The 12,810-nt window shown below is 39.9% G+C and overlaps 1 protein-coding gene across 1 annotated transcript in view; it reads left to right on the top strand.

The window, feature by feature from the left end:
* The window catches only part of cntnap2a (contactin associated protein 2a), a gene marked incomplete at both ends in the record, with an annotated part of 311,484 nt that overhangs the window by 252,446 nt on the left and 46,228 nt on the right, over window positions 1-12,810 (top strand). The window contains 2 exons of the mRNA XM_083901554.1: window positions 2,885-3,041; window positions 5,138-5,265. Of these exons, the coding sequence (XP_083757680.1) occupies window positions 2,885-3,041; window positions 5,138-5,265 (285 nt within the window). The remainder of the gene's footprint in view (window positions 1-2,884; window positions 3,042-5,137; window positions 5,266-12,810) is intronic.

The following is a 12,810-nucleotide window of genomic DNA, read 5'->3' as shown; positions in this document are numbered from 1 at the left end:
TATTTCAACTCCTCCACTCACATAAACCTCAGAGAGCAGTCCACCATTTTCCATCTGGCAACCATGGCCAAAGTCCTGGGGGTTCTCCCTGTCAAGCCCACTTGCTTCACACTTGGGCTGCAAACTTTTCCTGTGCAGATGTCATCATATGATGAAGTCAACAAAAACACATCATCTGTGCCTTGAAATCATCATCACATACGTCTCCCTGGGCAACTCCAGATAAAGGATGGCACCCAGCCTCTCCCCAGGAATTTGAATCCAAAGCCAATGCTGGAAGTGAGCCCACCAATATCTAACTGGTTTCTCGCCACCTCCGGCTTCTTCCTCACTGTGCCAACAGGGATCAGTGTGCCTCAGGTCCCTATACTGGCCTGCCGCCCAGCTCACAGTGCAATCTGACCCAGTGCTTACCTCTGCAAGTGTTGAGCCCTCAGGGTGCATAGTTGAAGAGTTGCCTGATATTTTCAGAAACATACAGAGATTTGATTTATTGCATTGCATATTCTGAATTTGGTTAAAACCAACATAACAGGGAGTAATTTACATTTAAAATATGTTGCTGTAAAGTAGCCATGTATCTCTTCCTGTCAGATACACAGTCTCATGTTGGCAGTGGTCCATTTACACTGACCACCTATTTTCATAAGTTATCATATAATAATGTGGTAGCAGTGGTGGCTGGTCTGCAGTGGGTGTTTGAGTTTTTGTTGGAAAGTTATTTTGCTTCTTTATCATTTTGAACCAGTCCATTTTCCTCTGACCTCTGCCATCAACAAGGGGAACTGGTGCTCACTGGATATTTTCTCTTTTTTCAGACCATTGGCTGTAAAACCTTGAGAAGCTTGTCTATGAAAATTCCAGAGCAGTGCTTTCTGAAAAACCAGCCCACCTGGTACTAGTAACCATGCCACATTCCGGTCATTTAAACTAGTTTTTTAACCACATTCCGATGCCTGGACTTGGTTTGGACTTCATCTGCTTGTCTTGATCATGTCTACATGCCTAAATACACTGCTGCCATGTAACTGGCTGCTTTGAACTGGTGTACTTCCTTATATGAACAGTGAGTGTAAATTCCTGCTCATATAATACTGACTCTCTCAGCTACCCCCACACACAGACACACCACCACGGCCACCTTCCTCCATCTCTCGAGTCCTCAGGTGTTTATTTTGGCGAAAGTTTGACTGAATCTCACAGGAGACTCAGACTGCCACATTACACGGCTCACATTCCACCTGATGTTGCTGCTGTTTCACCTCTTGTCTCTTCCATCTTCTCATCCTGAAAAGCAAGCAATAAAAGTGATTCAGTTGTGTTTTTCCCCCACCAAGTCCTCCCATTCTGTTAGGGAAAAAGTGACAGCAAGAGTCAACTGTGTTATTCTGTGGCAGGTTTCATGAGAGGCCAAGCAAAGAACGAGTGCAAGAAGTGTCCCTTTGGAAGTGTCCCTTTGGCTTAGAGTTATCAGAAGGTTTTGTCTTTTCAATGTGAATTTCAAGATCAGCTGTACCACATCTCGAGTCTGACTAACCTTTGTACCAACTCAATTTCTAAAATGTCATTGTGTTATTTTGGAATTTTTTTCCATCCATCCCCATTGTAAGTAAACTGTGGAGCTTAACATGACTACTTCCATGTCACATCCAAAACCATTTCCAAACACCTCATCGATTATGTGTTTGGAAATGTGTGATGCAGTGAGATTTCTGACGATTATAGGGTTGTTGTTTTTTCGTTATAAGAGCGACGGGAGACATGCGAATGGAAAGAAAGTTCAAAGTGGCAGCAGATTAGTACAATGACGTGAATGTCGCTAATCAGGTTGGGGTTAAAAATTGTACGCTGTCTTTGTCAAGGCTGGAGCTTAGCTAGTATAGTTGTGTTTGGGGACTCCAATGACCTAACTGTGAAGGTCTTAAACTGAAACTTTCTTACTTGGATAGAATAATAACAACACACACACACACATATTATGCACGTACACACAAAGGATTGCAAAGTCTTTTTAGGAGACGCTGTTAATCCCATTGACTTGTCTGTACTGTGGCCTGAGGAGAAATTAGGCTAATTCTGACACATCACCATAGCAAAAATACACATGCATGCAAAGACACAACTTTGTCCTATACTTTAGCCCCAATTCTGGAAGTTTATAAGAACAGCAATACATTGTGCCGCAGCCAAAGTCTGCTTCAGTTTTCCTCTGTAGTTACAGTATATGTGGCTCTGGAGAGTTCATTGTCTCTGATACAATTTGATGAAGTGATATTGACAATGCAGCTTATTTTCCCAGAATAAAGAGGGTGGGGAAATGTAATATTGTTTCATTTGTTCTCGCTGTTATTGTGATATTGCCAGCCACCAAACAACCCATCTCCCCGCCGAGCCACTGTTCCGTGCCACAAGTACCTTATCCAATGTAAAGGAAACAGTATTGCATCTCCGACTGAAATATGGCAATCGTTTACCTTTTATCCACTCATGGAGACACACAAAAAGCCACACACTCACATAAGAGGTACTTGTGTGTCAAGATATTGGTTCTGTGACCTTCAAACACCAAAGGTACATGTAAATGCCACACTGAAGCTGTTTAAATACAGCCTTAAATCTGTTACCAAGTGTACCTGCCAGTCTCAAATGTATTGAACTGGATAAGCAAATCAATTACACTCACTTTTCAGCTGCTAGTTGTCCATGTACATCACATTAATGAGACAAACTCCTCAGTCAACGATTTAGCAATCAATCACATGTATTGGGGAGATGATTGTGAGTTTGTTCGTTTGTGTGCGAAGTCAAAAAGAAGAGATGACACGATTCGTCTGTCTCTTGAAATAACTGAAATAAGTTTTTTCTGTTTGTGTTTGGTCTTCAGACGGGACCCCTTACACGTGGTGGGTGGGCCGGGCCAGCGAGAAGCACTTCTACTGGGGCGGCTCAGGGCCAGGCATCCAGAAATGTGCCTGTGGCATCGACAGGAACTGCACTGATCCCAAATATGACTGCAACTGTGACGCCGACCTCACACAGTGGTAAGGCCCTTATCTGTCATCCATCAAACATTCAGCACGAGCAACAACAACAACAACTTGGAATGTATTGATTTACTTCCTCACTTCACTTCCACATTTCAGTTTTGCATTGACTGTAATTAAAGTCTGTAGAACCGGCTGGCAGTAAAAGGTTTTCAATCAGTGTTATACGGTTGACGTATATACAATTGATTATTGTAAAATGCTCATTGTGTTCTATGCAACAGGTCTTATGCCTGGGAAAAGTCTTAGAATATAACATAAAATGCCTGCCAACTCAACTTTGAGAAGTTCCCATACCAAAGATAATAACTTTTTTGTTTTTTTAAAAAGCCAAAGATTCCATTTATATTTAGTCTTGGTCGTAGATATATCAGGTAAGCCTAATATCAGCAGCTTGGTAGCTAAGCAATCCGACTTGGTAACTTTATTAAACAAAAAATAACAGTCTGTTTTTCTTAATTCTATACTTGGCACTTTCTAACTTGCAAGTAATTCACCATTTTTGCCATGAAATTGCCCTGTATTTTAGGGCGATCCATTTCTTCATCACATCATTATAAACTGCCTCCACAAATCTCTGCCAGTCATAGGAACTAGTTAAGTGTCTGTTTTACTTCGTTTATTAGATATTACAGCAGATACAGCAGAAGCTGAAGCTTGTTTCTGAAATAATCTTTGTTAAAGGTTTAAGTTTGACATTCACATGTGAAAAGATACCTGATTCTTTGCATGAATTGAAAGAGGTCAAGTCTATATTTTTTTATATTTTACTTCTTGTTAATACACACACAGTTTCACTGTGCTGAAACTAAAAAATTTTGCTGCTGTGTTAATGTATGCATCAATCTGAAAGCTCAGAATCTGTCTCAGCTTGACAGTCTGACTTCAAACACTGAAGTGGTTGAATGATGAATGCGACAACTAATGATGCCTTTATTTAAGGGGGATGTTTCCCTCCAGTACCAACAGTTTGTGTTTCACAGCTCCTTTAGCCAGCTGATGGATATTCTCATTAAAGCAGCTGCATTGGTGTCTGTGGGTGTGTGCATGTGCATGCATACCAGACATGAGTAATTACTGCGTGCTGCCAAGAATAAAAGAGATTTCATTTAATCTTTCTGTTTAAACCTGAAAGTGACAACAATATAAATAAGTTATTCTCTGTTTATTAATAATGAATGCATTAACGAGTCATTGTTTGGTCGAGCAGGTTTATGAAATACGACCCATGTAACTCTCATTCCCACTTTACCCGTGTTTTTGCCAGCACATGGAAACACAAAGTTCCACACATCTTTTCCTTGTAAGGACTTTCCTTGTCGGCCTGAACAATAAATTGAATTTTTTTTAAAATCGCAATACAGCCTATAATGACATTTTTGAGGTGCAATATTTGTTAAAGCTTACATTTTTAGATGAATTATTGTCTCTATCAATACACAGAACAACTTTGTTTCTCACAGATCTCCACACAGTAATAATTTTAAATGTGTTTTTTCGAATGAAAATTAGAATAATGATGTCATGCTGGGCAGCCCATGTCCAAGTGGAAAGAGTTTGAGTTTTTTGAGTCAAAAAATGGCTGCCTGCTGTTCCCAGAAGGTTTCTAGTAAAGGATGGGCTAAATATGAATGGGTTAACCCGAATGGGTTAGATACAGAGAATGAATTTCCCCTGCGCAACTGATAAAGGACTCATTTATTTATTTATTTTTTTAAATTGCAATTCCTGTCAAAGTAGTCGCAATTTGATATTTGTTCAGAGTCATTCAGCCCTATCTCCTTGACTTGTTCATTTGCACATCCTTATCAAAGCATAACCTGTTAATGACTTCCACAAAACTTAAACTTACCATAGCCCTAAACCCAAACCAGTTCATGTTTTGCCTCATTTGGACCAAGTTTTGGTCTCCATGAGAATAATTACAGGTCCTGACGAGGTCAGTGTTTGGTTCGAAACACACATATTCTGTTTGTATATACAGTATATAAATTAATGTTTGATTTTCCAATTGCGAAAAAAAAAAATGTGTATTCACGTTTTCTTGTATGGTTTGTTTATTCATTCATTCATTTTGTTGATTCGTCTTACAGGAGAGAAGATTCTGGGCTCCTCGTATATAAGGAACACCTTCCAGTCAGCCAGGTTGCAGTGGGCGACACCAACAGACCGGGGTCTTTGGCCAAGCTCACTGTCGGACCACTCAGTTGCCAGGGTGACAGTAAGTGTTCCGCTGTTGACACAAATGACAACAGAGTTGGTGATGCATATTTCACTAGCGATATTGCTGTCGACATCTAGAATCGGAATGTCCATGATAACGTACAGAAATACTTGTAAGGATGACTGTTGAGAAATGAATTCAACAAATGATAGGATGTTGGGTGATTAATAGATAAATTGATATCGGCAATGCAGTTGTATTCATAATGTGCTTTTTATACACAAAGACATATTCTAGGTGCTGTTCACGAACATCTCAAAATAACACAGTGACAGAATTGTAAGAAATCAATACAGACATGGAAATTACAATCAATAACTTATTTTTAAAAGTTTTCTTTTTTAAATGAAATGAATAAAACGATTATTAAAAGAATGTTAAAGAGAAACAAAAGGAAATCAAAAGATTCAAATCAATAGCATTGAAATGCCTCTGTACAAACTTGTTTCACTCACTTTAGATGATCCACAGTATTGGTAGAACCCTAATGACCTCAGTCCCCGTGAGTCCAGGCAGCAGAGTTTTATGTCAGGATATCAAGGTGTGCTCTGATTCAAAGGAAGTTAAAAGGTCACTAATGCAGCCGGGAGCTAAATCACACTGTGCTTTCTAGTAACCAGTCAGATCTTAAAAAAGACTTCAAAACTTACAGGGAGTGTGCACAGGAAGATGAAACCTGGTGTGAGCAGTTTGGAATAGCTGCAGGTCTGGAAAGGACGTTTGAGTGAGACAGGAGGACTGCAGGTTACAATGGCTTAATTGGAAAATGTGAGCATTAATAAGCCTGTCCAAGTCAGCCACTGGAAAGATTGGTTTCATATTAAAAAATAATTCTCAGCTTGTTGTAGAGGCATAGCTGCATAACCTTTGTGAAGGGTGCATCAAAGGTTGACTCAAGAAGACTCGCCCTGACAAAATCCTCATTTTTGACACAGTGAGTCACTTTATAACAGCGAAAAAAAAACGTGTTTCCCTTAAAGTAAAATTGCCTTTTTAATTTGAAGTTAATTTGTAAGAAATCCAGGCACAAGCCGTTCCAGATACCTGTAAAAGGACAACATAACTTGATCATTTTAAAGAGGAGAAGAGCTTGGTATTGTGTATTCATAAATAAAAGGTTGTGCCACCTATTAAAACAAAAAGGTTGCTCTACGATGCCACTTCAACCGTGATAGTGTCGTTTCTGAAATGCCAACACGTTGCTAAAATAGCTGATGTTACATGGACAATGAAACACAAAGTAAATACAGATTATCCTCCACAGTATCTTTGTCCCAAGGTCATCTGTGACTCTTGGGAGGATTGTCAATGCAGCGAAGCAGCGGGAAACCAGACTAGAGCTTTTCTAAAGTACAATTAAAACTGAATAACTTATCTGTGAGACTAATATTCTTGGATTGTTAGAAACGAACCTTTTGACTTAAGATTCTCTGTTCATAAGACACATTGGATTCCAACAAATTGACTGTCTGGTCTGACATCGAGTTTTGCATAATACCACATACCTTACCAAAAGTTATGTAGCCTCTGCTTCTCCTTAATCTTCTTCCACTCTGCTCGACTCAACCTTTCTTAATGCATTTTCCTTACTGGGTGAAAATTACTCATAAAAACCAAGTAAATGTCGGCTGTCTCCATTACTACTGATGTATTCAGGGATGTAATAAAGGGGAAACTGCAAAGATGTGTAATGCTGGTGAGCAAAGTGCCAGGCATCTTACAATGATAGCTGGATACATTTATACACTCATACTTGAATTACTGCCTGAACTGGCCATTTACTGTGATGGCTGCAAGGTGTGCAATTCACTGCAGAGAGAGCAAAGCGTACCACGGAAACATTTGTCCTATATATTAAATCATGATCACTTCAGGTAAGAGTATACGCAAAATGATCCGTGATGTGGTGATTGTCGCACTGTTTGTGTGCTCGGTCAATCATGGTTATCCCGTTGTTGTCATACATATTCTCTGTTGTACAGTGGCAGCACATAATGTTTTATGTTCTGCTGTAGAAGTGCCACCATCTTTGCCATGGTCTTTGACAAATTGCCATGTGAATCAAAGTGCAACTGGTCACACTGCTGCTCTGGACTGTTGCTTTGTTGGGAGTGTCCATGAGCTGAGCAGAATAACTGCTTGTGCGTGTTTGGTTACAGTTGTATTCAAGTGTGTTTTAAAGCAGACCTAGAGTGATTCTGTTGCACATATATGTTAGTTATGGAGGTCTACTTGCATATATTAACTTGTTTTTATGGTCAAAAACCTCCTAGTTGCGGTAAACGAGCCGATTGAAATCCTCTTTTCTGACGCTGTTCCTGAGTCGGGATATTTTAGAGTGAACTCTCACACCCAGAAGACAGAGCCTTGTGATTGGCCAATACTATTCAGCACATCCGCTCTCAGAAGCACAGCTCTCCCTCTGGAACGGTGGATGCACTGCCCATCATTATCAAAACATTGTTTTAACAATGTTTAAAAATAGCTTCGTCACGACTCCCCACCGCAGTCCCTTTTATGACTCTGTCGCTCATGAAACACCTCCACAACGAACGTTATTCTTCTTCTGCGGTTCAATGTACGCAACCGGGTGTGCCCGGACTAGTGCCCGGAGCAGGAGGATATGCTTTTCAGGAGAACCGGTGTTTGCATAACCGGACCGGGTTTTTTCAGAGATCTCGCTGAGCTCGAGATTACAATACAACACAACGTTCTCAGCAGTGGCTGAACTGTTTGTTTAGAACCTTCAGGGCTTCTTAAACAAGGTAAGGAAGCAGATACACACTAAAAAAAAAACACGTTAATTTGACCTTCCGGTCTAGGTCTGCTAAGAGACACATCTAGTTCTCGAAGTTTTCCTTGCCCAGGCAAACAACACATCAACTACCGCAGACACACACACTGAGGCAGCTTAGACCTTGCTGTTTCTCTTCCTGTCTAGTTCTCTAATCATTGTTGGCACGCTGCTCTCTGTGGGACATTAGGTCAACTGGAAGACGCCCATGGATTCGGCATCAGAGTAGCTGCAGTGCTGGATTAACACACACAATACACATCAAAATACTGCACTGACAGTGTGCATAATTTCTCTGCATTTATTCCCATTATTTGCTCCCCCAGATGGAATCATTCAGGTTACTGTACCCTGAATTATGTCTGGCATGTGCTGTTGGTATACTCTTGTAAAATTGTGTGGCTGGCATGTGTTTCTCGGAAGACTTTCTGGAACCGTGAGTGCAATCTTTGTGGAGGCGCAGGAGCCAAGCTGCTTTGTGTTCTTAATTCGCCTCATGTCGGCTTTGTATCCTTTTCCTCGTCCCTCCTTTTTGTGACCTGAACAAGAACGAGGTTAGAACTTTCAGCAGACGGCGAAATGAAAACGTTTTTCTATCGTCCAGAATAAATGTATTATGCTACAGGTACGAAAGCAACCGCAATCTGATACCGACTTCCCAAATGTATTACATATCCTCTCTTTTTATTTCTTTATCTCCTAAGACAAAATATATTACCACAACACGGAGCTAAAGTAATGCTGCTATCTGCTGTGATGCAAGACCCAGAGAGATTTTGCGGAAAAAATAATATCCTGCGAGGAGGAAATGCAAACATGGATTTAATCTTTAGCACACGGCAGCGATATCATTACCATGATAATGCTTCATATATTATCTATTGACTGCTTATTTTTCATACCAAAGGGAATATTAGAGTGGAGTTATGTAAATCTCACTGGGACTGTGATAGTGTGTGTATATGTGTATTCCCGAATGGTTTATAGTGAGTCAATGCTCCACTTAATGCCTGTCTCTGTCTGTTTAGCACACATGAAGTCCAGAGCATGTCAAAAAACCTGCCAACTCTCCTCACTGGTTTCACACTCATTATAGTCCCCTTATCAACAATCTAGTGCTGCTTTCTCTTCATCACAGGGTTGCCAACATGTATGACTAAATGACCCATGACATCACATCTGTCTTTTTTGCTGCACTGCTCTATCATGTAGCCGTATGTCAGACGTAGTTAAAAAAGATAGATCCTTCTGTCACTTTTTTCCCCATCTTATTATACTTTCCATTTCGTGTGCATGTGCAAGAGAGACATGCTTATACACTTTTTTTACGCCAAGTTGACCAAATTGAAATGCTAACTTGAAAATAAGGATGACTTTGAGGTATGTTGGCCATAACGCTTGCCTAGACAGTGGAACATGGAGCATACATTATAAATATGCCCATTAAGGCATATTAAACATATATTAAAAATTTCACACGTGAACGAGTACTCTGTCCGTGATTGATGCTTCTCATACTCTGCACAGAGTTCTGTCTCAGTAAGAGCAATGATGATTGGCGGCCATATAATAGGTTTTCATTTGGCAAATGACTAATGTCCTCCTCTGGCAAAGTTTTAGGTACTTGTGTGTCCATGTGTGTGTCTGTCTCTCTCCCTGTGGTGAGCACCAGAGAAAGTAGCAGTGCAACTTTCTGTGTAAGTGTGTGTGCAACGTACGTGCGGCAGCATTAATGAAGCCCATTTCCATGCCTGGTTTAATGGCAGCCTATACAGTCATAGGCAGACAGAGAGGAATTAGTCTCATTTATTGATGTAAAAAGGCGTTGGACATTTTAATAGATGAGAATGAAAATAAATGACAGCAAATGAAGCAAAGCAGCATATATTATATTATTATAATGTAATGCACCTTCTATCAGATGCAGTTTGTTCTGATGACTGGCCACAATTGGAACCGTCACTGGAGTCACCTAAGATAGTTGAAAACGTATAAATTGCTTTGTAACCATTTGTCACTGCTCATATGCCCCGATAGACTCTCTTTGTAATTGATGTCATTGAGGGCAGTTCATTTAACATTCTGTGCATTATTCTTCCTGAAGTCAATATAACGATACAAAATATGAGCGAATAATCATGATGATACAAAAAAAGATGAGCTTAAATATAACATTAATACTGTAAATGCTTGTCATTGACCAACGTGGTGATGAATCAATGGGCCAAACGACATAAACCGAAAGTATAGTCTTGAAAACAGCTACCCTTAAAGTAGAAGATAATCTAGTAGTATTGTTTGTAATGCTCATGACAATACTTGCCTGTACTTAATTGCCCCATGCACTCCAGCCTAGAGTGTCTTCATGTGTGTATCATTTGCAAGGAAAATTAAATTAAATACTGCGCTGCATCTTGCAGACATGAATTTAAATTATCTTGTCCACCCCGTTCATATCAGTGACGGTCAGTTAACAGATATAGCTCCCTGTATGTTAAAATACAGGTCAACACTGCAGTGAACTTTAGTGTCCAAAGTGGACCGACCCACACACTAATCAACCAGCTTTAAAACTGTTACAACTAACACCGTGTCGACAGTAACCTTTATGGCGGCCAGTGTTAGTGCGGGACCCATTTGTGTCTCTGATAAACTGGCAGCCACGTCGGTGTTGCTCTAACCTCGGAAGGTTTGGTGCTAAAAATGTATGACAAGCAACTTAATTACATAGTGAGATTGAAAAGGCTTCACAGGTCTCAGTTGACAGACAGAACTAATTACCTGAAGAGATTCCAATGCTACATTACTTTGAATATACTCTACTTGCAGCATAAACTAGACAGAGCCACAGATGGCTTAATTATACACAGAGATGAAACATGGGTCTCAATGGAAAATGAAAAATGAGCAAGGAAGAAAATATATGTGTGATGTGCCACTGTTAAACAGACTTTGAATCTATGCTGTACAGTATATGTAGTTTCAAGTGTTTTGAACACTGCCGCCATATCCTTAGGGGCACCTTCAGATCGTGGCTGTTACCTCCAAGATAATTACAGCTGTTTCTTCCAGTAGAAAAGCGTATTCTTAGAGTTTTGATGGAATAACCTCTTCACAACTTTGCACCTGAAGTATGATGTCGCACATATTTCTTCCATAAGATGTACCAATACCTGCTCGATACGGCTTTATGTTAGAAATCAACTGTGATACTAATACTAAACATTGTGTTCACATGCAGTGTGTGAGGATGTGATGTTAGAGTCCAGTGACCTGACAAGTGAAAGCTTTAAATAGATATTAATTAGAACAGTACTGGTGTGAAGCAGTGTCGCGCCTCTCAGGTCAGCACACTCTTCTGTGCCATAAAGAATCTGCTATTATTCCCATTCCTGTTTGCACTCATCTTCAGTTTACTGGCGGGCGGGTTTTGATATTTTTAAATGCATAATGGAGAATCTGAAGATATGGTCGAATGTGTTCCCCCCCCCCCCCCCAACCACATTTTATATTTGTACTTCCATTTCAAATGCTCCATCTTCAGACAGAAAGAATGGAAAAAGTGAAAATGTCCAGGCAGAGTGCAGAAAGAAGTGTGACAGAAATTTTCAACAAAGTATAGACAGACGGCACAAAACAGTGAGGCAGGACTTTTGTTGCTACTACTATTGTATGTTTCACTTTTGTCTATATTTTCTTAATAATTAACCCTTAAACACCTAATCCTCAAAATGTTCGTCAGGACTTTTTTGTTTAATTTAACCATAAAAGGACCAGAGAATGTCCTGTAACTAAATGTTTTTGTCCAGTTTTCCAGAATCACTTCCAATATCGGGCATTTATTTCCAATTTACTGAATGAAATACTGTTTTAACAATTTGAAATGAAGAAAAAACAAAAAGTTTTATTTCGAAAAAACACTGCAGTTGTTGAAGAACAACAGATGTTGCATGTTAAATTTGAAATCGGAACAGTGTGAAACGTATTTACAATAACATGTTTGGAGTTTTTGCCTCAATGTGCATAAACAGGCCAAAAAAATGGAAACTATGTACAGGTGTTCTTCCCACTCTCTCCTCTCTGGTGACAGAGACGCTGATTCCCTGGGGCTTCTTAAAGCAGCACGAGTGATATTACCATAATAATCACATGTTTGCTTTAACATGCAACTTCTCAGCTTTCAGAAACCATTGGCTTTTTTCCCATAGCCACAGTCACTTAACTGCGGTAATGCAAAGTGCACTTGTGCCAACATGTTGTCAGCGATACGCTCAGTGATGAAAGGTTAAGATTATAGGTTTCGGGAAGGCATAGCTGTTCAACTCAATTTGCCAGTAAAGTCACCAGTACATGAATTTGAAAACTTAGTACTTGTATTTATTCCTTTGTGGGGTCCAAAAAACATACAAAACAAACATTTTCACCTTGTGGGGACATTTTCTGGGGCCCCACAATTTTACAGGGTTTTTTTGACGGTTAATACCTGATTTTAGGGTTAGGGTTATGAATGGTTTTAGGTTAGCTTTAAGATAAGGATTCAGGTAAGGCACTTAGTTGTGATGGTTCACGTTGGTATAAGTGGCTATAGGGAATGCATTATGTCTATGAGGTTTCCTCACTACAACATAAAAACAAGTTTGTGTGTGTGTGTGTGTGGCTGAAAATGTCTGTGTTAATGACCTGACACTGTGCAGTCAGTCATCCTTACCATCTGCTGGCGCTGCCACATAACCCATCTGGTCAACTAT

Source organism: Microchirus variegatus (genome assembly GCF_963457635.1).
Source record: "Microchirus variegatus genome assembly, chromosome: 15".
Lineage (NCBI taxonomy): Eukaryota > Metazoa > Chordata > Actinopteri > Pleuronectiformes > Soleidae > Microchirus > Microchirus variegatus.
Note: the sequence above shows the minus strand (reverse complement) of the source record. Positions and strands in the feature narration are given on the sequence as shown.